Source organism: Ambystoma mexicanum, chromosome 12, assembly GCF_040938575.1.
Source record: "Ambystoma mexicanum isolate Mex_15411 chromosome 12, UKY_AmexF1_1, whole genome shotgun sequence".
In the NCBI taxonomy this organism is placed as follows: Eukaryota; Metazoa; Chordata; class Amphibia; order Caudata; family Ambystomatidae; genus Ambystoma; species Ambystoma mexicanum.
The window spans coordinates 891,989,373-892,016,834 of record NC_090936.1 but is presented as its reverse complement, the minus strand read 5'-3'; the positions used below and the strand labels follow the sequence as shown (position 1 = coordinate 892,016,834).

At 50.5% G+C, this 27,462-nt stretch overlaps 1 protein-coding gene across 2 annotated transcripts in view; it reads left to right on the top strand.

Annotated features, from left to right (window-relative positions):
* BLTP3B (bridge-like lipid transfer protein family member 3B) overlaps nucleotides 1–27,462 on the top strand; it is a 2,399,137-nt gene that overhangs the window by 1,732,128 nt on the left and 639,547 nt on the right. For both annotated transcript variants that reach the window (XM_069629381.1, XM_069629382.1), the window contains exon 15: nucleotides 26,540–26,703. In XM_069629381.1, the coding sequence (XP_069485482.1) occupies nucleotides 26,540–26,703 (164 nt within the window). The remainder of the gene's footprint in view (nucleotides 1–26,539; nucleotides 26,704–27,462) is intronic.

The following is a 27,462-nucleotide window of genomic DNA, read 5'->3' as shown; positions in this document are numbered from 1 at the left end:
GTACATTGTTGCCATCCTACAATTGAGCTCTGTCTGTACTGCTGAGTCCATCTTACCAGTAGATAATGCCCCTCTCCCCCGGGGGCATCACTCACACTCTCAATCATTTGAATGTCCATGGCCCCCTCCTCCCGGATAGCGACCTCTACACCTTCAACTTCAACCACTCCTTTGCTTTCATTACAAAACATACTCTCGTCCTCTACAGAAACTCTTTTCCCATTCTCCTCTGTTTTCTTCAAAGATTCTTACTCCTCTCTACTTTTTTAGTTGTTGAAGATGAGTTAAAGTTGTTGTACTTTGGAACACTTGTGTATAGGTACGTTATAAATGCCATATCATATCATATATCGTATCAAAGCTTACATAATCGTTAAATTGCGCAAATACTTGCGTGAAGAAGCAGTATTCCCTTTCTTAGATTTTACATTCATGGGTGTATTTCCTTTCCCCTTTGCCCTAATGGGGTTTTCTACAATACCATGGACAGTCCTTATTTCTCCACAATTCCCACCCTTCCCAGTTGACCTGGCAGACCGTTGATGTATTAACTTCCCCTGCCCAATATTTCTGTGGACTGCCAATTTTTCCATACCACCCATTCCTCGCTGGTGCGGCGGCCCTGAACCCATAGGGCTCTCGGTCGAAGCAATGTTGTTACTTCCTTCACCCTGGATTACAATCGGCAAGTCACTGTCCAATATCTGCGTCAATTCCGGATTGTGGCATCTGCTTTGACATCCTAAACATCTATGCGACTGGCGATCCCAGCTTACTGTTTCCAATTTGGCCTTGATTTCACTCAAACCCAAAGTATGGGACCTGACTTCATTCCATATGTTGTCATATAAATTGACCTTTTCGGTCCTCGGCCTCACACTTGCTGGCTAAGCTTCATTGGCTTCCGGTGAGGAGCTGGATTTAATTTAAGACACGTTGTATTGTTCATCGGCTTGTTTCCATGTAGGACCCTCCTTCCTCCAAGCTAAACTAACTCCCTACTGTCAGGGGCGTCTTCTTCGATCCTCCTCTGCAAATTTGCTGGTGGTCCCCCAGTTTCATAAGGCTCAAGCTTGGAGGACGCTCTTTCTCAGTGCTTGCTCCTGTGCTATGTAACCCCCTGCCAGGCCCTCTAAGGAAGATTGCAGACCATCTGCAATTCCGCAGAGCACTCGAGACTCTTGTTCTGAACTCAGTAGGGTCTGTGAGGTTTTCATCTGTCCCCGCCCCTTACTGGTTTGGCTAGCGCCCAGATGCCCTCGGGCTGTGGTATTTGCGCTTTATAAATTGTATAACATTACATTGACGAATGAGCTCAGGACCGCATTCAAGGCAGATATAGATGGAAATGTTAGTTTTATGCACTCATCAGCTTCTCAGAGCGTCTGATGCAGTAAGCCCTGGGACCCTTCACAACCCATCTTGCGTGCTCTCCACGAAATCCATCAATTCTGTGGGAGATGCCCTCACTGGAACATCACATGTCTGCTGAATCAGGCTCTTGCCACTACCACGGATGTCTGTGAATAAATCGGAAAAAGAAATTCTAAGTAGAAAAGACCTAGGTTTTTTTTTTTTGTTGAATTTCAAATTTCTTTTGGCTTTTTGCACTTTAAAAAAAAGTAATGCAGGGGGGGGAGACACCCCGCACCTCCCCCTCCACTACCCCTACCCTAAGTTATACCCTGCCCCACTCCCCCATCTATTTTTCAATAAAAATGAGCAAACATTTCGAAAATATTTGGCCAAAATATCTTGGTAATTTCTAGTTCAAAATGTTCTGATTTGTTTTTTTTTCTACTGATACCACTACCACATATCACCGCCTCATCTGTCGTCTTGTCAGTCACAAAAATTGGATCATTATCTAAAAATGCAATCATGCAAATATTGTTTATGGGCGAGGGATCAACAACCGCTGTGGCTCTTGCTCAAGGCGCCACTCTTAGTTCGGTACTGGCCACATCTTGAGCTTCTCTCCGCAAGTATGTGCCCCTGCTTTGACAATATTAAACGATGTGGGGATAGATCTGTTAGGCTCTGTAGAATTTCAGCTGCAAAGTCCTTTTCAGTGCATCACAAAGGGGCCACTTCCTCCACCTGCCCCTCTTCTCTGATTGAGTTGAATAGGGAACCCCAAATAAAGGCACCGTCTCACGCAGACTTAGATCCATGTCAATTTTACTTCTAATCCCTGAACGAGTGGCTATAGTGCATGGCGTTGTTCGCTATTCACAAAGGACAGACTAATCTATCTGATCCAATCGAGATGTCCACTTAAAAAAAATTGAAAAGGGCCAAATCTAAGTAGCAGAGCAGAATGAAGTCTCATGAGAGTGAAATGGTCTGCAACAGTGAGAGTAAATAGTTCCAAAATCTCTGTGTTAACCACTCGCCATGAGACTGCAAACAGTTCCTGGTAATCGAGGGACCTCCGGACCTTTGACGGACTGGCCTCAGCCCTGCTGCCCCCGGGAGACCACTGCAGAACACTTTCTACAACACTGGTTCTGGTGTTAAGAAGGATTTCTCAGGTCACCTCTCCAAAGGACTCCGCCTCCACATGGTAAAGATGGAAAAAAATGCTGCACTCCAATACTCTGATACTAACTGCAGACCATCACTTTCCACATGACATTTAGTAGTATTCTTGGTTTCATTAAGTCTGGAATGTGACTGTTCTGCTCTGGAGATACATTTCCACTGAGTTATTAGGTTGTTCCACACATGACGCGCACCTCATTTGCTCACATGATGAACTGCCTTTTTTGTACTTGATTGGCTGCTGCCCAAGTCAGAAAGGGGATGTCATTCTGGTATGCAAGAATCAATGGATCTGTGAGCCGACGCTTGAACATTTTGAATTGCACATTCCCGGTTCTTGCTATTTCAATCACCTTGCCCTGAAAGTTCTGAGATGGCTGTATATTGAGGGGGTTTTCTTTTACCTTCATTTATGGTGCCCAGCAGTCTTTGACAATGATGCATTCCCTCAGTGTGCAAGGCCGTTTGTACAAATGCATTCTTTTCTCCTTGCATCTTTTCTCCTTGAATATTGAGGGGGTTTTCTTTTACCTTCATTTATGGTGCCCAGCAGTCTTTGACAATGATGCATTCCCTCAGTCTGCAAGGCCGTGTGTACAAATGCATTCTTTTCTCCTTGCATCTTTTCTCCTTGAATATTGAGGGGGTTTTCTTTTACCTTCATTTATGGTGCCCAGCAGTCTTTGACAATGATGCATTCCCTCAGTGTGCAAGGCCTTGTGTACAAATGCATTCTTTTCTCCTTGCATCTTTTCACCTCCCCATTTTCTGTAGTGGTCTCCTTCAAACTATCCTTTCACCTTGCTGTGGTAGTTGTTGCTTTGTCATATCATACAAGCAATAATACCTTCTGTCTCTTGTGTTGGATTCTCACAACCACCAACATACCACCAGTTTGGTGCGTCTACCCATCTTCCTTCGACAGAGATGGGGAAGTTCTGTGACGTATTCATCTGAACAGCTTAGACTGAGTCCACCCATCATCACAGCTTTCTACAAGTTGGACTGTTAGGAAAGATTTTTCTTTTTGCTGCTTTTCCTCCAAACAGCTCAATGGGACACCCTGCTTTTTGCTAGTCTGTTGAACCTTTCATGACTTTTGGGGGGTAATTTAAGCCGTTTTTGCTCTTACCTTGTTAAGCTACTCTGTTTTGAGGGCATTGGTCAGTCCTTATGGCTATCGATGCAGGAAATCTCTGTTCGCCATAGTAAATTTATTTGCTAATATTTCCTGCACACATCACTTCCTGTGATGTGCTGTAGGGACTCTTTGTGCCCATGTAACTTTGTTTTAAGCAACTTTGTGGTTACTTGCATGATATGTCCAGGATGGGCTATTGGCAGCGGCTACCTTTTAAAGTGTTTTCTTTTTTGGACCTGTGCATTTTACTGCTTAATGCCAATTAGAGTACATTGTACTCTAAAAAGGCTGTGCTACAAGATTTATGTCTGTTGTGAGGACCCAGGAATGAGACTCAGACAAAAAGGATTAATGATTTTGGTCAAAGATTTTTTTAATAAAATAGAATGCGGTTGGGGATTGATATTGAGGATTTATTATGCACATATCCTTACAGAACCAAGCACCAGACACTGCATCTAGGCGCTGATGATAACTTAGCTTGCACAACTAGCCCTCTTTTATGGTTCTAGATAAAATCAAACAAGTATGTTTTCAGCTTAAAGCAAAAAGCAGCAAAAGAAGTAATATTTTGCTAACATCAATTGGAAGTAAATTCCGTAAACGAGGGCCCCTGATGGAAAAACAGCAGCCCCCCCCCCTCGAGAGGATTGCCTCTCAGTCGCTGCTCTAAGAGGTGTTTCCCTACCTAAAACCAAAACTAATGATCTGTCAATGTCAGAATGCCCACAGCAAAACTGTCCCGTGTCCAAAGTACTATTGTGGCCCTTACAGTCTAACAAAATTAACTCTAAGGTAAAACGTGTCATGTCTTTGGCCTTGAGTGTTGTATACATGTTCAAAAAGGAAATGAGTTACTCCAACACAGAAAGTTCCAGAAGGATAGAGTTCTTTGCTCCAGAGGGTGGTTCCCTTCCCCTGGATTTCTCTTACCTCTGTTTTATATTCAAGAATATCAGTTCCTAAAGTATCACAAGCAGAGACGGACACAATGGGTACAAGTTGTAAAACCTTTATTTAAATGGTTGGGATTGAAAAAACTCCTATTCTGCCCTATAAATAAGATGGGAGTTGTCTCTAACATCAAATAATAAATGACGCAGTCCTAGTGGAGTCTGTCAATTCAAAGTGGCCTATGCTAACACAAATCGAATGCCTGCCCTATATCTTGTACAAAACTGTGAAAACAAAAGATGTCTACAAATGGAAAAATCAGTGTTCAAATGATGATCTGGTTGAACCAGCACTCCTCCCCGCGTTAGGCCTCACGGAGTAAGGTGATCCTTGTAGGCAGGATGACACATTCTGGCTCGGTTTGCAACACAATGTATATAGTTCAAAAAGCCGTGGATCGAGGCCCACCGGGCCTTGCACCCTCGAGACTATTTATCTTTCTTCCAAAAAAAATTCTTATCCAAAATGTTCCCTAAAGATCCCCCCCTGCCGGGCTCAGACCTTTCACCACACAGTTATTTTAGAGCTCACTCTGTCAGGCTCAGATCTCCTATAATAAAGTTCAACGCAAGTTGCAAGGGAGCTCCCTTCCGCAAGCTTATTTCACTTAGGGTCTCCCTCTGTCGGGCTCAGACCCCTTTTGGATGTCGAAGACTTTTGAATGTGTCTTGCTTATTTGTCAGACCAATGCAGGACCACGTTGACTCAAAGTTCACTATGCTACTTTCATTCTTCCCTTCTCTAGGACTTAATGTTCTTCCTTTTACTTTTACTGTTCATTCGCTTTCTTGCTTTAAACCAAGTACCTTTCACAAAGACTTTCGAGTCAGCTACTTCCTTTCACCAGACCACTCCATGACTTAGTATCGCTGATTTCCCAGCTGTTCTTTACATCAAAGTTTTTTTTTTAAAACTTTGGTTTTGTTATCATTTTTAAAGACAAAACACAAAAAAACAAAAAGTGCATAAACCCCGAACCCACCCCTATCGTTGTCCCCCCCTCCTCCCCCCCTCCCCCAAGTCCAATTCAAACATAACTGCAAGGAAACCAGACTTTCATATCGTGCCCTCAGTCTTTGAAGCAGCGCGACACGTGACCCGCATTATATCTGGCTTGAGGCCGGTGTCGCCCCGGGTCGTGCACTGGGTGTATACCTGTTCAGGGACGTTCGCGCCCCGGCTATCCGGGGGTGCCGTCCCGACACTAATGGACGTCCCATCCCCATGTCTGCTGGACCCCATACCAGTCTGCGGGAAACAAACAAGAGTCATTATTCACCAGGGCAGTCAATTTGTCCATCAAGAACATATTCTTGAGTTTTTTCATCCATTCGTCTTTGGAAGGCGTTTCCGGGCTCTTCCACTTCTGGGCCAGGGCCACTCTGCCCGCCCTTAACATAGTTTCCACCATCCTTGAGTACCGGTACAGTTCCGCCTCCTCCGGAGGGAGGCCCAGCAGCATGGTCAGCGGGTTGAGAGGAAGAGTGTCCTCCGCTATCCAATCCTTCACGGATTCCCAGTAGGACTGCACTTTCGAGCATAGCCACCACATGTGGCCTCTGGTCCCTGCTTGGCCACAGCCCCTCGGGCAGTCTGGTGACAACCCTGTGAACATTTTCGGGAGTTTTGTCGGGTCTCTGTGCCACCCCTGCAGGATTTTTAAATTATGTTCCATGTCTGAAGTAAAAAGATTGCCATGAAACGATATCCTAAAGATGCGAGCCCAGGCATCCTCACATATCTCTTCCCCTGCCAGATCATTCCAAAGCCCACGAAAACCTCTCCTAGCCTGAAGGTTATGGGTGTTGAGGACTGTGTACATGCAGGAAACCGCGCCCTTTCTGGAAGTTGCTGAGTCGAGGAGTTTCTCGAAGGGAGTCAATTGTCTCCAAAGGTTTGGGCCCCATGCGGGGTTGCTGAGGATACCCTTAAGACGAAGGTATTCGAAGATGGAGAGGGACCCACCTCCCAGCCCATCCCTGAGGTCCTCATAACTCAGGAACTCGCCCTCTCTGAAAAGTTGGCCCGCCCATTCCAAGCCCTTGTCGGACCAGCGCTGGGATTGGCTGAACCCTCTGCTGCCCAATTTCAGAAGTGGCCCCACAAGGAGGTAATAGGGGACGGCCAAGATGAAAGATGAGCTGTTCGAGGACACGCCCTCCAGATCTCCCAAAGAACACCTAGGGTCGGGTGGGATAGTATGTGTTTCGGAATCAACTTGCGAGGGGACCATAGGAGGTCTCGGACCTTGAGGGGGTGGACGTCCATGTCCTCCAAATACGACCAATATGTTCGCAAGCCTTCCTTCATGTGTTCTAGGAGGACCCGTAGTTGTGCTGCGTGGTAGTATAACTGGAAGTCTGGGATACCAAAACCCCCCTCCTCCCTTGGAAGCGTCAGGGTGGCCCTACCGACCCTCGGGGTTCTCCCCTGCCAAATGAAGTCTCGGACCCCTTTATGCAAGTCTATGAAGGTTTGGGTGGGTAGGGAGGGCCGTGAAGAGATACAAAAGCCGGGGTAGTATATTCATTTTTACTGCCGTCATCCGGCCATACCAGGAGAGAATCATTTTTCCCCTTCTCCTCAGGTCAGAATTGATTTCAGATCGAATGGGCCTGTAATTGGAGGTACCCAGTTCCGTTAAGTCCCTAGTGAGGAGGACGCCCAGGTATTTAACGTTGTCCTTGCTAACTGCTATCCCGTGAAATCTGGGCAAGGGGTCCAGTACCGGGACCACCAGGCGCATCGGGAGGAGAACGGACTTAGTCGTGTTAATCTTCAGGCCCGAGAACCGCCCGAAGAAGCTGACCAGGGATAGAAGGGGAGGGATCGAAGAGGCCGGATCCACCAGATATGCCAGGATGTCATCGGCAAACAGGGAGAGCTTAAATTCCACCTCCCCCCTTCTAATACCCCCAATGTCTGGGTGGGATCTGACCGCTATGGCCAAAGCCTCCATTGTCAGGACATATAAAAGGGGGAAGAGAGGGCAGCCCTGTCTAGTTCCCCGGGTAAGAGGAAAGGATTCTGACAGCAAGCCGTTTACCTGGACCCGTGCGGTAGGGGCTCTATAGAGGGCGGCCACCCAACTCAAGATGTGCCTCCCAAAGCCCATTCGCTGCAGAAGGAGGGACACATATCTCCACTTAACTCTATCGAAAGCTTTTTCCGAATCCAGTGACAGGACGCATGCATCCAGATTCGGGTTTTGGGCAAAATGTATTAGGTCTATTGTTTTACGGATGTTATCCGACCCTTGTCTGCCCCTTATGAAATCCACCTGGTCCCCGTGGACTAGCTTCTGCATTATCCCCTCCAGCCGCCTACCCACCACCTTGGCCAGAATTTTGACATCAGTGTTAAGCAGGGATATTGGCCGGTAAGATGAGCATTCCCTCGGGTCCTTACCTTCCTTGGGTAGAACCACTATAATGGCTCCCATCATGGAGTCGGGGAGAGTATCCCCCTCCAAGACCGAGTTGAAAACCTTCGCCAGGTAGGGGGACAAGGATGAGCGAAACCTCTTGTAAAAATAAACCGAAAAACCATCTTCTCCCAGGGAAGTCCCCACCTTCATCCCGCTAATCGCCTTCTCCACCTCTTCCTCGGTCACCCGACCCTCCAGCCCCTCGGCCAACTCTCGGGGAAGGGACGGTATCTGTATGGAGTCGATAAACTCCTCGATCTGTGCATCACCCCCTTCATATTCCGAGGCGTATAACGACTCGTAATACTGGCGAAAGGCTGCATTTATGTGGGGGGTGTCATAACCTAGTGTTCCCCCAGTGTCCCTCACCTCCTTCACCATCCTACTTCTCTGGACCTCCCTCAATTTCCAGGCAAGGATCCTATCCGCCCTGTCCCCCTTCTCGTAGTATCTTTGTCTGACCATTTGGAGGCTCCTCTCCGTTTTGTGGAGGAGCAGGTCTTTTACTTGGAGCCTATAATCCTCCAGAGTGGCCATGTGGTCCCGGTCCAAGGTCTGTACTGGGGACCCCCCCGGTTGGAGGCGTGCAATCTTTTCCCTCAGAATTCTCTCCTGGGTCTCCCTCTCCCTCTTCTGTCGAGAACCCATTTTGATGAGTACCCCTCTCAGGGTAGCCTTAAAGGCGTCCCAGAAGGTGTGTGTGCCCACCTCCCCATTATCGTTGAGCTCGAAGATCTCTGAAATGGGCTCCAGGACAGCCTGGGCGTGTACCTCGTCTCTCAATATGGCGTCGTTACATCTCCAACGTCCCCTCCGTTCTCTACTCCAGTCCCCTGCCAAAGTGACTCTGACCAGATCGTGGTCCGACCAGGGTACGGGGTCTATACGGTAACCTGCTGTGTAAGGACGTAGTGTCTCGTCCACAAGAATATGGTCTATCCTGGAGAAGGCTTTGTGAGTGGAGGAATAATACGAGAAAGAGGGAGTACCCATTCGGGGGTGGGCATAATGCCCACCAAGCCCAGACCCTCATTCACCCTCTGAAAGCTGCGTGACACGATTTATTTTGCGGGCCTAGGGTTTATTGTGCCCACCCGCTGTCTGTCTCTGGATGGGTCCAGGACCATGTTAAAGTCACCTCCCACCATCAGTGGGCCCTGGACAAAAGTTTTCAGCCTTTCCCCCACTTCCTCCCAGAATTGGGCCTGGCCCTCGTTTGGAGCATATATTGCAGCCAAGGTTATGGGTCCGCCCTGTAGTGAGCCTCTTACCAAGAGGTAGCGGCCCTCAGGGTCTCTGATGATGGAGTCTTTCTCGAATCCCAAGCCTTTAGCCAGGAGGATAGCAACCCCTCTTTTCTTTCCTTTGTGGGATGCATAGAACATCTCCTCTATACCGCCCCCCACGCATCTTGTGCTCCCTCCCCCTCGCCCAGTGCGTCTCCTGCACGAAGAGTAGGTCCAGCTTAGCCCTCCTAAACTCTCTGCTAATTAGGGATCTTTTCGTGGGGGTGTTGAGGCCTCGCACGTTCAGGGTCCCAACCCCCAGGGCTGATCGGTCATCAGCCATAATCGTTGTCTCCTTCCCCCTTGGTCACCAGTGTCGCGTGGTCGTTCCCTCCTTGCTTGCTAGGTTTCCCTGCTTGAACTCTTTTAGAACATTTCCCCAACTTGCCCCCCAACTCGATCCCTACCCCGAAGACCCCAACTTGTGTACGAACCCCCACCCCCCTCCCAGGCGTCAAGCCATGTAGTTCCCTCCATTCCTGGATATTTGGCTGGACCACCAGCCGGTTCCCTTCGGCCAGGCATAGATAACAAAGCACACTAACGTGAGCCCCTTCCCCCCCCCCCCAACTCATCCCCCCCTCCCGTGCACCCCGGCTCGGGTATTGCTTGAGGAGGAACCGGAACTGTTTCCCCCCTCCCGGTTGACTGGGCCCGAACCATGGACGGTCCGGGCTACTCCCTCCGCCCCGTGGGCGACCGTTCCCCGAGCCCAGGATTGAGTGTCACACTGCACCCGTGGTTGTGGCCCCCCCGGGCCCGCTTATACATGCAAATAGAGAAGTTGCAGCAATCGAAGCGTCCCCATAGTCCGCCTGTTGTTTAGACCCGATGATTCTCGTGGGGTCACTGTTATCATCCTTCCGATTCGGCTCGGTCTTCCTCCATTGGAGCCGTTGGTGTATTCAATTTCTTGAACTTCCTAGTGCCGGTTTTCCTCCTTCTGGAGTTGGACTGACTGGGGATGCCCCTGCTTAGCGCGTCTGGGCCAACTGGGCCCCTCCTGGGGGCAGGATCACCCACGTAGTCTTGAATAGCGCCCTTAATGTCCTCTTCCGTTACCAGCGTTGTGCGTTGGCCTGAGTATTCAAAAGACAAGGAGAAAGGATATCCCCATCTATAACGAACGCCTTTCTCTTTCAGAAGTTGTCAGGGGGCGGCACATCCTTCGTTTAGCTAGAATGTAAGCTGAGAGATCTTGAAAAATAGAGATTTGGGCGCAGTTATAAGTTATCGCCCCTGCCTTCCTTGCAGCCTCCTGAACTTTGGCCTTGTCGGTGTAGTAGTGGAAGCGAGTCAGGACCGTTCTGGGGCTCCCCGACCTTCCCCCGGCTCTGTGCACCCGATCGAACATGAGTTCTGTTGTCATTTCATCAGCGAACAAGAGGGTGTTGATGTCTCTCACCACTCTGGTCAGCTCTCTCTCCGTTTCGCCCTCTGTTTCTGGAATCCCAAAGAACCTTAGATTGTTCCGTCTCTCCCTATTTTGATAGTCGTCCATTAGCCTGGCTCTCTCCTCGTCCCTCTTTTCCAGAGCCGCGAGCCCTGTACCTCAGTTGAACCTCCAGGGATGTAGAGGACGATTGATAGTTTTCCACTTGTAGGACTCTGTCCTCAATTTTGTCTACTCTTTGGTCTAATTTCTCGAACTTCTGGGCGATATCCGATCTCATTTCTCTAATCTCCTGGAGGATGGAGGCGAAGCCTCTTTCCATTGTCATTGCAGGTTGGCTAGCAGGTTCTGGGTGGGCCATGGTTCCGGAGAGAGGTGGGACCTTGGTAGAAACCTCTGTCTCTCGAAAGCGAAACGTTTGTAGGGTGTTCTTCCAGCTCATGGGGGTGTTGCTGGATTCCCACAGTGGTGTTTATGGGCGGCGGGTTATCCCCTGCAAGGGGTGAAGCAGCCCACCAGGCGGGCACTCGCCCCACCAACCGGGGACGGGGGCCTCTCACCAGGGTCGCTGGCCACCTGCAGGTTCAGGGTGGGCCGTGGGCCCGCTGAGGTCGAGGATGCCAAAAGCGCCCCCCAATTCGCAAAGAGCCCGTGGGGTCCTCCTTCAATCTGTGAGGGCGCACTGATCCCCAGCTGCGTGGTCTGTTTCGATTTGGTTGGCCCTTGTGGGTGTGTTACGCTATCCCGGGGACGTGTCGATATGCGTTGCTCGGGTGGGGTTTGCCGGATCAGGCCGTAACTCCCAAGAGGGATGGGATAGTCCCCCCAGGCGGGCGCACGCCCCGCCGGCTGCTGGCAGGGGCCTCTCACCTGGGCCGTTGAGTTGCTGTCGCCCCCCAGGGTCATCCCCCGGGGTCATCTGCTGTGTAGCGGGACCTCGCCCTGCGGTGTCCACGGAGCACTATCTTGGATCTGGGTGGGATCCTGGCCGAGACCGCTCACCCCTTGTGTGCCTCTGGGGTAGTCCTGTGTGCTGGGTAGCCCCGTGTGAGGTGGCAACATCGGTAGTTTCAGCCTCCGTGGGAGGGGGGCCGATCCGCCACTCACCCGAGGCGCTGCAATGTTGCGGGGCTCCTCTCTTAGGCCTCCTCTGGCGGGGCCCAGCCCCCGACGCTGTCTTCCTTTTTCCCGCGCCGCCGCACTGCGGGACTCTGGGCTGGGCTGGAGGGACGGCAGATCCTTCTGTTTGTGGGGTCGGGTGGGGGGGGCCGTCGCTGGTCCCCCTCCGGGGCGCGTCTCTCCCCCAGCACTCGCCTTTCACGCCTGGGACCGGGGGGGCCCGGACCGTCTCTGCAGCTTTCTCGATGCAGAGGCCCCCTCCGCCTCTGGAGCCGCCGAGCGTGACGTCTGTGGAGTCGCGCTCCTTCGCTCCCTGAACTCCGGTTCTGCTTGGAGTTGGGAGCCTGTTCCTTCAAGCGGGGGCGTCACGGGGGGTTTAGCCGCTCCTGCCTCACATTATGTTCGCTCGGGAGAGGGGGGGGCTCAATCCCTGAAATAGGCCCAGCCTCGGCGGGAACACCGCAGTCAGGCAGCCATTGCCCTTGCGCCCCCTGGTGGCCTCTCCCTTTACATCAAAGTTAATTCACAGGTCTGCCTTTCTTCGCGTCTCATCCACACGTGTGCAGCCTTCACTTCTGATATGATGTTGCTGCTTCATTCACTTTAATACACACCAGTCTTTCAGGTCGCTTGCCAACTCACTGGCTGTGTGTGCTTCATTCTTGTTTGGCTTTTTCTGATTTTCGAGTCAAGGTTAGTACCACAGGCTTGACCTCGCCTCCCCAACTCTGTCGTTCACCCGGGAGGGTCGTTGACATCCTTGAAACAGGATTCAATCTTCACTTATGGGATTTGGCCTTCTCCACATGTCTTTTCATGGCCTATGGGATGCCACAACCTCCAATAGGGAAGCCTTGGGGTTTTCGGCCCGTTGGTCTCGTCTCTTGGTCTGTTGCTCTGCTCTAGTAGGTGTGCCTTTGTCCCAAAAGTTTTGCTCGTTCTCGTGTTGCACCTAGCTCAGTGTCTCTTTGGTTTCTACCTTTTATTCGTGTGAGGAGAGCTAATTGGTATCAGGTGTATGCATTTCGGATTAAGTGCCTGACTTTGCCTGAGCCGATGAGTGGGACATGGCCAGTACGATGTATGCAAGTTAGTGTTGGTGGGTTGTCTGAAAATTTCAGTGGGAGAGAAAACGAAATTTATTATGATTCAAATTACTTTTTCTACTTCAAACCTTTCAGATTCGATCAATTCACCAATATCGTGTCTATACACTGTTCAATCTGTCTTTACCTTGTGTGCTGCCCCCACCAGGGCTTTTTCAAATGAACACTCTTGCCCTTGCCTGGTATACTCTCCTGCCAGGGATTTCTTAAATGCACAGCTTTACTTTCCCTGGTGTACTCTCCAGGGCTTTTCTTGTGTGGAATCTGCACACACTTAAAAACGTGATATCTTTCTGTTTTCTTGATCTAAAAATGTCTTCTTGGTACACTATCCTTCCACGGCTTTTCTTGAAAGTCTAAATCCTTTCTGCTATTTTCCCATTCAACAAAATGCTCACTGGCTTCTCTTTCCAGCACTTTATTCGATTTCTTAATGGTTATTTGCATGTGGCATGGCTACCAATATGCCCCAGTGTCCCCGTTTCCCTTTCGGGGACTCACCAGCTCTTGCTGGTGTATTTCCTTCTTCCTGCTATAAGCCGGTGGCAGTCGTTCGGCTGGTATCCAAAACAACGTGGCTGTTAGTCTGTTTTTTGTTAGGATACCTGGTGTACTCTCCTCCCAGGTTTTCTCTCCTCGTTAATCTTTCCACAGCCTTTTGCTATGTATCCTCATCAGGACTTCTTTGGATACTGTATATTACACACGGTTCAACTTGATGATGCCTGGTGTGCTTTCCTTCCAGGGCTATCTCACATGAATATGCTTGCAACTTACATCTGCCTGGTGTACTCTCTCTCCTGCCAGGGCGTTTCCTATATATATATATTCGAGGGGATTGGGTCCTCCGACGTATTCCATATCTATGACCGTAATCACCACAGCTGTGCTGCTTTGGAAAATCTTTCTGCGACGATGACGTCGATACGCCGCCCTCGAGGACCTCCTCCGACGGCCGACATCACTGGATGTTATAAGTGGGACGCACGATGCCCGTAGCCTCAGTTCCGTTTTTTCCACGAACATGTTCGCTTCGGAGATCTCAGCGCGCCTCGACTCTTTGGAGTTTCTGTTCTTTCGGTTCTTCGAACCTGTTCGTTTGTGAAGTAAAAGTCCTTCGTGATGTCTACCTCTTCTTCCAGTCCGCGTCCAGGCTTCAAGAAGTGCGGGGACTGTGGGTCCAAGATGTCGGTGACGGACTCGCACGACACCTGCCTCTGGTGCCTCGGGGAGGCCCATGACACGGATGATTGTGTCGACTGCCAGTCGCTTACGTCCAAAACCTTGCGGGAGCGCAAGAAAAAACTGTTGGTCGGTAAGGTGTCCAAGCCCCGGAAGTCGAGGTCCGCAGGGCTTTCGACAGACGATTCGAGGGGCGACTCTCTGCATCGTCGTCGGAAGTCCAGTGGGTCTCGGTCCCGGAGTGGGTCCCGCCACTCCTCCACCTCTTCAAGGCACTCCCAGAAGCGGGGTCATCGGTCGCCTTCCCTGTCCTCATCCGAGGACTCCGCCCGTCGGCGGGTCGCTTATCCCACCAAGCATGCAACGCCGGAGGAATGGCTTCCTTCGGTAGGAAAATGCTAGTGATTCTCGAATCGCAGGGCACTGGTCCGTCCGCGCCTCCGAGTGGGGTCGGTCATGATCGGACTAGAGACACTGCTCGTACGCCTTCGGGCTCGGGTGGCCGGCACGATTCGCGGGAGCGGTCCCGCTCAGACAAGGGGAATCGTTCTAGTCATGCCCGTTCCAGGTCCCGGTCCTCAATGCGCTCGAGACCGTGTGAGCCTGTGATGTCTTCGAGGAAGACGTCGACGCCTGTGGCGCCAAGGTCGTCGAGGAACTCTCTCGAGGCTCCGCCTCCGAGGAAGTCGTCAACGCCATCGGCACCCAGGATGTTGAGGGACACGCTCGGGGCTCCGCCCTCGAGGCCTGTGTCGACGCCGTTGATGCTGTCAGCGCCGCGTTCGGCGTCGACGCTGATTCGCTCTACACCTTTCGAGGCTGTTTTGAAGGGGGTACCCCGGGGCACGGTGGAACCCCCTATAAAGGCTCTGGCGAAGGTCAAGCATGGCTTTGTTCCCCATTCTGTGCCCACTTTCCGCCATCTTGAGTACATTTCAGAGGTGGATGAGGGCTCTGATGATGGCATGGTTCCTGATACAGTGCCGGAGGAGATTGTCTCGGGCCATAGCCAGATTGAGGACCTGCGTCAGTCCCTGCACGACGCCAGTGGTCTGGACACCTTTCCGGAGGTGGAGTTTTGTAGGCCTGAGCCTGGCACCCATGCCGACTCCTCGTACCGGCGCCTTATGTCTAGGGTCACCGAGTACTTGGGGTGGTCTGCTCCCCCAGGGAATTTTCTTCTGGATGACCTCACAGATATCCACGACCAAGGTCCACCAACTGGCCCGGTACTGCCGTTCCATATGGCTCTACAGAGGAGGGTGGCGGCGGCTTGGACTGCCCCAGAGAGTCTCCCGGCAGTGGGCAAGTCTTTGCTGCGAAAATACTGCCCAGCCAGTAGCGACCCCTGCTACTTGACCAAGCACCCCACTCCGGAGAGTTTGGTGGTGCAGGTGGCTACAGCCCCAGCAAAGCAGGTGTCGTATCCTACTATCCCTCCTGATAGGGACGACAAGCGTTTTGTTGGTTGGGCGAAGAAAGTGTTTTCTTCAGGGGGTATGGCTCTTCAGGCGGCCAACTCCGTATGTGCCTTGTCACGTTTCACGCACACTCTGTGGAACTGTGTTTCCTTAGCGGCTGAACATATTCCCGAAGGGGACGAACGGGATGGTTGTCTTGCTATGGTCCAGGATGGCAAGGATACCATGTGTGAGGCCGTTCAGTCGCGTTTGGACATGGCAGATTGCGTCAGCCGGTCCATGGCGACGAGTACCGTAATACGCAGGTTTGCGTGGTTACAGAAGTCGGGGTTTGCTTCTGATGTGCAGGCTCCTCAACATGCCTTTTGACGGTGAACATCTTTTTGGCAGCAAGGCTGACAAGGGCATTGAGGTTGCAGACCTCCAAAGCTGCAGCGAAGTCGTTGGGTGCTGCAATTCGCCAACCTCCGCCATTTCGTCCTAGGGGACAGCAATGGAGGGGAGGTTCCTTTCGTTATTACTCATCCTTTGGTAAAGCGAGAGGAGCTGCCAGTCAAAGGGGCCACCGTAGGAGTGCCAGAGGTGGAAAGCAGGGTACTCGAGGTGCCAAGGCCACTCGGGCAGTTGCCTCTTTGCCCTCAGGCAACGCCGCAGCCGCTTCAGCTCAGTCATGAGGCCATGTCCCATGGTTCGCCGGTTGGGGGAAGGCTGGCGCAGCATCTTGTCGAATGGCGTGCCATAACTTCAGATGTGTGGGTTTTGGAGATCGTAGCCCACGGCTACCGTCTTCCCTTTCGGCAGAGGCCTCACAACAATCCACCGGGGAATCTCTTGTTGCAGAGTCCAGATCCGCTCTTTGGCAGGAGGTTCAAGCCCTGATGGAGAAAGGCGCCATAAAACTGGTGCCTGTAGCGGAGAGGAACAACGGATGGTATTCCCCTTATGTTTTGATTTCCAAGAAAGACGGAGGATTGAGACCCATCATTGACTTGCGCGGTTTGAACAAACTCCTCATGAAGGACAAGCTCAAGATGGTTACTCTTTCTCAAGTCCTCCAGGCCCTTCAACTTCAGGACTGGTTGGTGTCTCTTGACCTCAAAGACGCTTATTTTCATGTGCCGATCCATCCAAAGCACAAGAAGTACCTGAGGTTCGCGGTTGGCGACTCGCGCTTTCAGTTTCGGGTCCTGGATTGACCTCCGCCCGAGGGTCTTCACCAAGCTCATGGTAGTGGTGGCAGCGCATCTCAGGAAAGGGGGGGATTCACGTCTACCCCTACCTGGACGATTGGTTGATCAGGGCGCGCTCTCCCGAGCAAGTCCTGGATCATCTGTCTGTCACCTGCCACTCCCTCCACAAGCTGGGCTTCTCCCTCAACTTAAAGAAGTCCCACTTGACGCCAACTCAAAGGCTCCAGTACATCGGAGCAGTGCTCGACACGTCCCTGGGGCAGTGTTTTCCTCCACAGGTGAGGGCTCATCACATTCAGCAGATGGTGCACAAGTTTCAGCATGCCCAGAGTCTCCCAGCGTTCGAGTTCTTGAGATTGCTCGGCCTCATGGCATCCTGCATTCTTCTGGTGCCAGAGGCTAGGTTGCGCATGAGATCTTTGCAATCGGCACTCAAGCTCCAGTGGTCTGTCCTCCGGCAGGATGTCGGACCCTGTTCAGATGTCGTCCTCGGTCGCCCAGGACCTTCTGTGGTGGGCCGTCGAAGGCAATCTGATGAAGGGGGCTCCATTTTGGCTACCCTGGCCAGAGGTGACGATCGTGACGGACTCATCCCTCACGGATGGGGACCTCATGCCAACGAGTTGACAGTCTGCGGTCGTTGGTCTGCGTCGGAGTCCAGACTCCATATCAATCTGTTGGATCTGAGGGCCGTCGGGCTTGCCCTGAAGGCTTTTCTGCCGACTGTGCGAGAAAAGAATGTCCTGATCCTGACGGACAACACAGTGGCCATGCACTACCTCAACAAAAAGGGGGGGCAGGGTCACTTCCTATGTGCAGGGAGGCGATGCAGCTCTGGTTCTGGGCAATCCAGGAGGAAGTTTCAATCTCGGCAGTTCATCTGGCCGGAGACGAAAACGAGACAGCGGACGCTCTGAGCAGGCAGAGCGCGATCTCTCACGAGTGGGAGTTGGCTCAGGAGATTCTCCTGGAGATCTTCGCCCTTTGGGGGACCCCTCAAGTGGATCTCTTCGCCTCCAGTGTCAACCGGAAGTGCGAAAGGTTCTGCTCGCGTGAATTTCCTCCAAGAGGAGCCTTAGGAGACGCGTTCGTGGTGGAGTGATCATTCCCACTGCTGTACGCGTTTCCTCCAGTCCCCGTCATCGACGCAAGTGCTGCGGAGGTTACGAAGGTTCGGTTCCCGGATCATCCTCATTGCTCCGGCATGTGCCCAGAGGACGTGGTACCCGGACCTTCGCGACTTGTCCATCTGCCCTCCACATCGTCTTCCCTACCGAGACAATCTGCTCTCACGGGAGGGGGGTCAGGTTCTCCATCCAGAGGTCAGATCCCTCAACCTTCCCGCTTGGTTTTTGAAAGGTTGAGGTATAAGGATTGGGACCTCCCTGAAGACGTGATGGAGGTGTTGCTTTCGGCCAGAAGGCCCGCATCAAAGTCCCTGTACCGTTGCCGTTGGAGAAAGTTCTGCGACTGGTGCAGGGTTAAGAATGTGGATCCGTTTTCATGTGACATTCCTGTGGTTCTGTCTTTTTTGCTTTCTTTAGCGCACAGGGGCTTGCAAGTGGGTACCGTTAAAGGTTACCGGGGCGGAGCTGTCCATATTTAAGCGCTCTTCTGAAGAATGTTCTTATTTTAAAATCCCTTTAATTTCTCAGTTTCTAAAAGGGCTCGCTAATGTGTTCCCTCCGTCACCTTTCCAGGTGCCCGGTTGGGATTTGAACCTTGTCCTCAAGTTTCTGATGGGTGCTCCGTTTGAGCCTTTACATTCATGCCCTTTGAGACTGTTAACTCTTAAAACTATACTTTTGGTTGCGGTCACTTCCGCTCGCAGAGTGAGTGAGTTACAGGTACTTTCAGTTAAGCCACCCTTCACTGTATTTCATAAGGACAGGGTTGTCCTTAGAGTTCGTCCTTCCTTTCTTCCGGAGGTGGTGTTGGAATTTCATTTTGGCCAGAAGGTTATTCTTCCAGCATTTTATCCTCCTCCGCATCCTGGTAAGGAAGAGGAGAGGCTCCATAGGCTCGATCTTTCACGCATGTCCCGGGTCACAGTGGATGATCAACTCTTCATTGGTTACGCTGGAAAGCGTTTGGGACTAGCTGTGACTAAGCAGACTTTGTCTCGCTGGATTATTCTGGCAATTTCTGAATGTTACTGCTTGGCGGTAAGGACCCACCGGTCGGCTTGCGGGCCCATTCTACCGGGGGTATGGCTGCCTCTACTGCCCTACAGAGGGGTGTTCCTATTCGTAACATCTGTGATGCAGCCACCGGGGCGTCGGTCCATACTTTTGTATGTCACTACTCCCTCGATTCCATCCGTGGGCAGGATCTGGCCTTTGGCAAGGCGGTCCTTTGCTCCGCAATTTGATTGGGCATTCTAAATTTCTGTATTCTAAATTCTTTTCCCACCTCCTTGCATTGGTACTGCTTTGGGAGTCTGTCATAGATATGGAATACGTCGGAGGACCCAATCCCCTCGAAGAACAAGTTACTCTCTTACCTGGTAACGTTCTTTTGATGGGATGGTCTGACGACGTATTCCATATCGCTCCCTCCCTGCCTTCCCCGCTACAGAATTTCTTATGCGATTGCAGCTTACGTTTCCGCAAGGCTTTGTGTGGTCAGACTGGCAGAAGACTGGTGCCACACGTTCTGGGAAAAAACGACAACTGAGGCTACGGGCATCTTGCGTCCTACTTATAACATCCAGTGACGTCGGCCATCGGAGGAGGTCCTCGAGGGAGGTGTATCGACGTCATCAACGCAGGACGCAGACGCCGAAAGATTTTCCGAAGCAGCACAGCTGTGCTGATTACTGTCATAGATATGGAATACGTCGTCAGACCATCCCATCGAAAGAGCGTTACCAGGTAAGAGAGTAACTTGTTCGTCTTGCACCTTTAATCTTACTGGTATACTATACTGCCAGGGCTTTTCTCATGTGTGCTCTGCGCACACTTACAAACTTGCCTTTTTCTGCTTTGCCTCTTTCTGACATGTTCATTTATTCGAGATCTCTCATATACTTCATTCACTTTTGTTCAGTTTTGGCAGGGCTACCAATACGCCTCGATGTCCCCTCTTCCCTTGAGTGGGCTCACCGGCTCTTGCTGGCATATGGTGGCAATCTCTCAGGGTTACGCTCCCTCTCGCTGCCTCTGCTTCTCCGCTTCTCTGTCTCCCATGGCTTCCACTTAGCCGCGGTAGATATGAATCACTGGGTAGGTATGAACCACGAATATAGCTATGAACCACGAGGATGTATTCCACCAATGATTTCAGCATGACATCTGACAGACAAGAGCTCAGGCCTTGGCATGTCAAGCTCTGAAGTAGAATATACCTCGCAGTTAAAAGCTACCCATCTATAATTGTGTATTTCGAAGGGATTGTGTCCTCCGACGTATTCCTTATCTTTGATAATACGTTTCCAGCTTGCTGGCCTCGGAAATTTTTTCTGTAGAGGGCGCTGCGCGTCGACGTCCGCCGAGTCGATATCCCTCGACGGCCACCGTATCGGCGCCGACGTCACCATGCCCATAAATAGACACGCGCTGCGTCCGTTGCTCAGTTCCGTTTTTCCGCGCTTCGTGGGGCCTCGGAACGTCATTGCTCAGTTCAGTCAGGTTTATCTATCTATTTCAACTCAAATATTCCTTATCAGTCTCGATGGCTTCTTCATCAGAACCGACGATGCCGCGATCCGGCTTCAAGAAATGTCGAGACTGCGGTAAAAAAATTTCAATAACGGATCCACACAGGGTCTGTTTATGGTGCTTGGGGTCCGAGCACCATTGTTCGGAGTGTGAGGACTGCATGTCCATGACGGCGAAAGCCCTGAAGGAGCGAAAGGGGAAGCTCGAGAGAGGTAAATCAGCCAAATCCTCCTCTAAGGTTTCGTCGGCTGAGTCGAGGCATTAATCTCCTCGCCGTCGAAAACACTCCCACTCTAGATTTCGAAGCAGCTCCCACCATTCGTCGAGATCTAGACACTCAAAAAAGAGACGTCGAAGGTCCCATTCCTCGTCGTCTTCGGAGTCCCCAGAAAGAGTTTCCTGTCCCACCAAACACAGTTCTCAAGCTGAGTGGGAGGAATTCAGAAAGAAAATGTTAAGCGTCTTCGAGAACGCGGCCTCGACCCCCTGGAAGACAGCTGAGGGTGAAACCCCGGGTGAAAAACCCAAAAAATCAAAACGCTGCGAGGCGCAGCACCCGACGAAACATTCCACCCGAGAGCGCCATGAGCCATCGGGTAAGAAGGCACCGTCTTCGACGCCGTCGTCGAAGGTTCCTTCGACGCATGGGTTGGCGCCATCGACGCTGCTGTCGAAGGGTTCCTCGACGCATCAGTCTATCGACATCGACGCCGATGAAAGAGAGGACCAAGGTTCCACAGCCAACAGTGTTTTCAAGGGCCTCTGGCACGACGCCAAGACCGTCGTTGATGCCCTCGAGTAGGATCCCGATCCTCTCGAGTTCTTCGAGACCCGTTCCAGTTTTTTTGACGCCATTTTCGGCACCTTCTAAGCCCGTTACATCGGCATCGACGACTTCGACATTTTCTCGTCCAATAATGACGAGTTTGGCTCCTTCGGCCCTAGAGATGGGCTTTACTCCATTTCAAATATCAGAATACCCTGGTCTTTCTTAAATTTATGAAGAAGGGGAAGACTCTGACCAGGAAACATTTGGTTTACAGAGATCCACACTGTCTACTGCAGAGGATTTCACCTCTGAAGAAAGGAGGCTGAAGGAACTACAGGAGTCACTTCATGAGGCAAGTGGACTTGACACTTCCCCCAGAAGTGGAATTTGTAAAGCCAGACCCAGGGGAACATGCCGAAACACCATATAGAACCCTGATGACAAGAATAATTGAGTTTATGGGTTGGTCTGCGCCTTCACCTGTTTTCCAACAGGATGATCTAACAGATATATTGGACAAAGGCCCACAGGAGGACCCGGTGGTCCCCTTCCATGCAGCCCTACAAAGAAAAATTGCATCCAATTGGGAAACTCGCGAAGTTATCCCAGCAGTCAATAAAAGATTGTCGACAAAGTATAGGGTAGCGGCTGCTGACCCTGAATACCTGTCAAAACACCCGACCCCAGACAGCCTGGTGGTTCAAGCGGCAACTTCATCCAGCAGTAGGACTGCTTACCCTACTGTCCCACAGGATAGGGATGACAAGAGGTACGACTCTATGGCAAAGAAAGTCTTCTCTGCCTGTAGTATGGCGTTGAAGTCCATCAACGCCACCTGTACGCTCGCCGGGTTCAGTCGCACACTATGGGAGTGTGCTTCATCAGCGGCTGACTGCATACACAATGGAGAGGAAAAGGAAGCCTTCCTTAACATCATTAAAGATGGCAACGATGCCATGTGCGAATCACTTCAAACGGGCATCGATTCCGCTGACAGTATCAGCAGGGCCAACAATCCGCAGGCATGCGTGGTTGCGAAAGTCGGGCTTTGCCCCTGATATACAGGCCAGACTTTTGAATATGCCCTTTGACAGCTCTTCATTATTCAGAAAAAAGGCTGATGACAGTCTGGAAAAGTTACAGACTTCTAAAGCAGCAGCAAAATCCTTAGGAGCTGCTATCCGCCAAACTCCTTTTCGCCCCTCAGGAACCTCTGGGAGAGGGAAGTCCTTTCGCTATTATTCCGCATTTGGAAAAGGCAGAGTACAGTCGGCTCAAAGAGGCCAAAGGAGATCCACCCGAGGTGGACGGGTCAAAGGTACTTAGACCGCAGCAGCAGTCTCTTTACCCTCGGCATTTGCATCAGCCGCCCCCAAACCACTCTGAGGCCTTCACACACAAGACACCTGTAGAGGGCAGGTTAACTCACCATCTGACGGAATGGCAGGCTATAACGTCAGATGCTTGGGCGTTGGAGACAGTTGCCCAAGGTTACTGCCTACCCTTTCTGCACATCCCTCGGAGTCATCCACCGGGGAACAGCTCCCTAAAGGTTCCAGATCCGCTCCTCTTGCAGGAAATTATGGACCTGCTAGAGAAAGGTGCCATAGAACCGGTACCTGTAGCGGACAGGAACAAGGGCTGGTACTCCCCCCTACTTTCTCATACCAAAGAAGGACGGAGGACTGAGACCCATCCTGGATTTACGAGAATTGAACAAGTTCCTCAGGAAGGACACGTTCAAGATGGTAACTCTCTCTCAGATCCTTCAGGCCCTCCAGCTCCAGGACTGGCTGGTATCTCTGGACCTTCAGGATGCTTATTTCCATGTGCCAATCCATCTCAAGCACAGGAAATACCTGAGGTTCGCAATTGGCAACTCTCATTATCAATTTCGAGTACTGCCATTTGGGCTGACCTCTGCCCCGAGGGTCTTCACCAAGCTGATGTCGGTAGTGGCGGCGAGTCTAAGGAGGGAAGGTATCCACGTCTATCCCTACCTGGACGATTGGCTGATCAGGGCCGTATCCTCGGAACAGGCCCAGACCCAGCTAGATTATGTCTGCCTCTTCCTTCACAGACTGGGCTTCTCCCTCAATTTAAAGAAGTCACAGATTATACCATCTCAGAGACTCCAGTTCATCGGAGCGGTCCTGGACACTTCCCTGGGAAAAGCCTCGCCACCAGAGGTGAGGGCTCAAGATATTCTACAGATGGTCACCAAGTTACAAAATGCCCAGCGTCTCCCAGCCTTCGACTTTTTGAGGTTGCTAGGCCTCATGGCTTCCTGTATCTTCCTTGTGCCAGAGGCTTGCCTGAGAATGAGATCTCTTCAGTGGGCATTGAGAAGTCAGTGGTCACAATTCTCAGGGAGAATGACAGACGACCTCCGGATTCCGGACAAGGTAGCCCACGACCTTCAATGGTGGGCCTATCCAGAGAACATCTTGAAAGGGGAACTGTTTTGGCAACCATGGCCGGAGATAACAGTAGTCACAGACGCCTCGCTCACAGGGTGGGGAGCCCATGCCAACGACTTGACCATCAGCGGTTGTTGGTCTCCATCGGAGTCCAGACTACATATCAACCTATTGGAGCTGAGAGCGATCAGACTAGCGCTGAAAGCTTTCCTGCCATCAGTACAGGGGAGAAATGTCCTGATAATGGCAGACAACATGGTGGCCATGCACTACCTCAACAATAGAGGAGGCATAGGATCACTGCCACTGTGCAGAGAGGCAATGCAGCTCTGGTTTTGGGCAATTCGGGAAGGAATCTCTCTATCGGCAGTCCACCTAGCCGGAGAGAAGAATTTGACAGCGGACGCTCTGAGCAGGCAGAGCAGTGTCTCCCACGAGTGGGAGCTAGCTCAGGAAGTCCTTCAAGAGATCTTCGCCCTTTGGGGAACCCCTTAGGTGGATCTGTTCGCCACATGCACCAACAGGAAGTGCGATCTGTTCTGTTCAAGGGAATTTCCCCCGAGAGGCGCTCTAGGAGATGCGTTCGTAGTGGACTGGGAGTTTCCACTCCTTTACGCATTCCCACCAGTCCCTGTTATTCCTCAAATGATCAGGAGGTTGAGAAGATTCCGGAAAACCATGATCCTAATTGTCCCAGATTGGGCCAGGAGAATGTGGTACCCGGTCCTTCTAGATATGTCCATCTGCCCTCCAATCCGTCTTCCACTCAAAGAGAATCTTCTCTCGCAGAAGGAAGGTCAGGTTCTCCATCCAGACACCAGAACCCTCAACCTTCACACTTGGCTTCTGAAAGGTTGAGGTACAAGGATTCGGATCTCCCTGATGACATCATGGAGGTGTTGCTTTCGGCCAGAAGACCAGCAACAAAGTCTTTATACCGCTGCCGTTGGAACAAGTTTTGCAGCTGGTGTAGGGAAGAGAATATCAACCCTTTTTCATGTGGTACACCAAAAGTGTTATCATTTCTACTCTACTTGGCAAACTCAGGCCTTCAAGTTGGCACTGTAACAGGCTATCTCGCAGCGCTTTCTATCTTCAAGCGCACTCCGGAGGAGCCATCCTATTTCAAAATTCCTCTAGTGGTACAATTTCTCAAGGGTCTAACTAATGTTTACCCTCCAAAACCATTCCAGGTTCCATTATGGGACTTAAATTTAGTCTTAAACTTCTTAATGGGCACTCCATTCGAACCACTTCACTCTTGCGCATTGAGATTTCTCACACTTAAAACTGTCCTACTGGTAGCACTAACATCTGCTAGGAGTTTGAGTGAGCTACAAGCTCTCTCCTGTAAACCCCCTCATACAATCTTCCACAAGGACAAGGTTGTCCTACAGGTGAAGCCTAATTTCCTCCCAAAGGTGGTTTCTGAATTCCATATTACTCAGAAAATTACCTTGCCTTCATTCTACCCTCCTCCCCATCCGGGGAAAGAGGAGGAAAGGCTACACAGGCTGGACCCTAGGCGAGCTCTCAGCTTTTACATCAGCAGAATGGCTAGGATCAGGCAAGCAGACCAACTGTTTGTAGGATACTCGGGTCACAAGTTGGGACTACCCATAACAAAACAAACCATCTCCAGGTGGATTATTTTGGCCATCCTAGAATGTTATAGACTAGCAGGGAAAGAGCCACCCCAAAATCTCAGGGCTCATTCAACCAGGGGTATCGCAGCCTCTTCGGCTCTCCAGAGAGGGGTACCGGTCCGCGACATATGTGCGGCTACCACATGGTCGTCCGCACATACATTCACAAAATTTTACAATCTGGATTCCTCCACTGCTCAAGAGACCAGATTTGGCAAGGCCGTATTACATTCGGTCCATCCCCAAGGGATGCATAACACTATCACTCCCTCCTCCAATTACATAGCACTGCTATGGGAGTCTATCAAAGATGAGGAATACGTCGGAGGACACAATCCCTTCAAAGAACAAGTTACTTCTTACCTGGTAACGGTCTTTCGACAGGATGTTCCTCCGACGTATTTCTTATCGCTCCTCCCATCCATCCCCGCAGTGATAACTTCCCTTGTGGTTGCAGCTTTCGCTCCTTCAAGGTTACTAACCGATTCAGGCATGTCTTTTCTTATGCTACAAAACGGAACTGAAAAACGGACGCAGCGCGTGTCTATTTATGGGCATGGTGACGTTGGCGCCGATACGGTAGCCGTCGAGGGACGTCGACTCGGCGGACGTCGACGCGCAGCGCCCTCTGCAGAAAAAATGTCCGAGGCCAGCAAGCTGGAAACGTATCATCAAAGATAAGGAATACGTCGGAGGAACATCCAGTCGAAAGAACGTTACCAGGTAAGAAGTAACTTGTTCTTTGCATGGTCCCAGCATCCTTTTTCTACCTCCCTGCACGCTCACCCATGAACATGTATCGCTGGGAGTGTAGAGCGAAGGCATGAAAGAGCTGTATACAGCAAAGAAATACTGGGTTAAAGCTCCTCTTGCCCACAGCAAACTAAAAAGAAGGGTAAACGTACAATGCAAAGAAATGCTGACCCCCCCTCTCCCCCGCCGTGACATCATAGCAGTGATTTTAAATTTCATAATCCTCTTTCATGATGTCAAAGTAGTGATATGACCATTTGAAAGGAAAACAGTTGCTGAAGCCATACACAACATACATTATCATCATATTAAATACTATCAAGCTCAAATAATGGAGAGCGACAATAACATAACTCATTTGTGTTTTGAAGAGACTGTGTACTGCATTTTGTAATGTTCTTATTCCTGTGTGTTTTTCTATAAAACTGTGGCAGGCTTATTTTTTATATATTCTAGATGGCACAGAAGTGTAAGAAATGTAATTCGATGGTTGGATGAAGTTTGTCAAATATTTGTATGTTTTGTATAGTGAAATGGACAATGAATGCTGCCCGACTGACCTACCCATAATGTCTGTTGCATTTAAGAGTATGCAACGAACTTCATCACAGCTTTCTCTGGACACCATTTCATTTGATAGTAATTCGGAGGAACATCTTATATACTCTGATGATCACATCCTAATGGACAAAGGTAAGTTGAGGAGAAAAACATACCAGTAATAGAAAATTGTGCTTAACTTTTGTTTTTGTTTTATGGTCGTATTTCCACATCATCCTAACACAAACGTAGAAATGAAAGATATGTTGTCTAATATTAGAAGCGGAATGTGTCCTATATGTTCTTCTGTAATGGAAAGGGAGGATTAGAATGAAGAATGCATCACTAGGAGACATTTCTCTGTAGAAATGACCTTTCAGACTATTTCACCTCAAAAGTCTCTTCACTTTGTTCCTCCTTTTCGTGCCCTTCCACTTCTTCCCCTCCTCTAGCCTCCCCTGTTCCATCGTATTCTCCCTCCACACGCCCCTTTCTTCCTTTTCTACCTTTACTGACACTGCCTCTTCTCTTGCGTGTTCACCCACAGCATCCCCATCTGACCTCTCCCCTCATCTATTATCCATACTACATAGCAATTTATTATTCCCTATCTCGCCTCTCTTTGCAACATGTCTCTATCATCCCCATCCTTCTCTTCTCCCTTTAAACATTCACTACCATCATCCCCATTCCTAAAGAAAAAACAATCTCTTCACCCTTCCTGTCCTGCTTGTTCTCAACCTGTTTCTTTCCTTCCGTTCCTCTCTAAACCTCTGGTAAGAGCTGTCTACTCTCAAATTTCATCTTAAATCAACAATCACTCTTTGCTACCTTCTTTTAAATCTGCCTTTCATTCGGCACATTCCACTGAAACGTCTTGAATGTGTCCAATTGATTGCTCTCGGCTTGTTA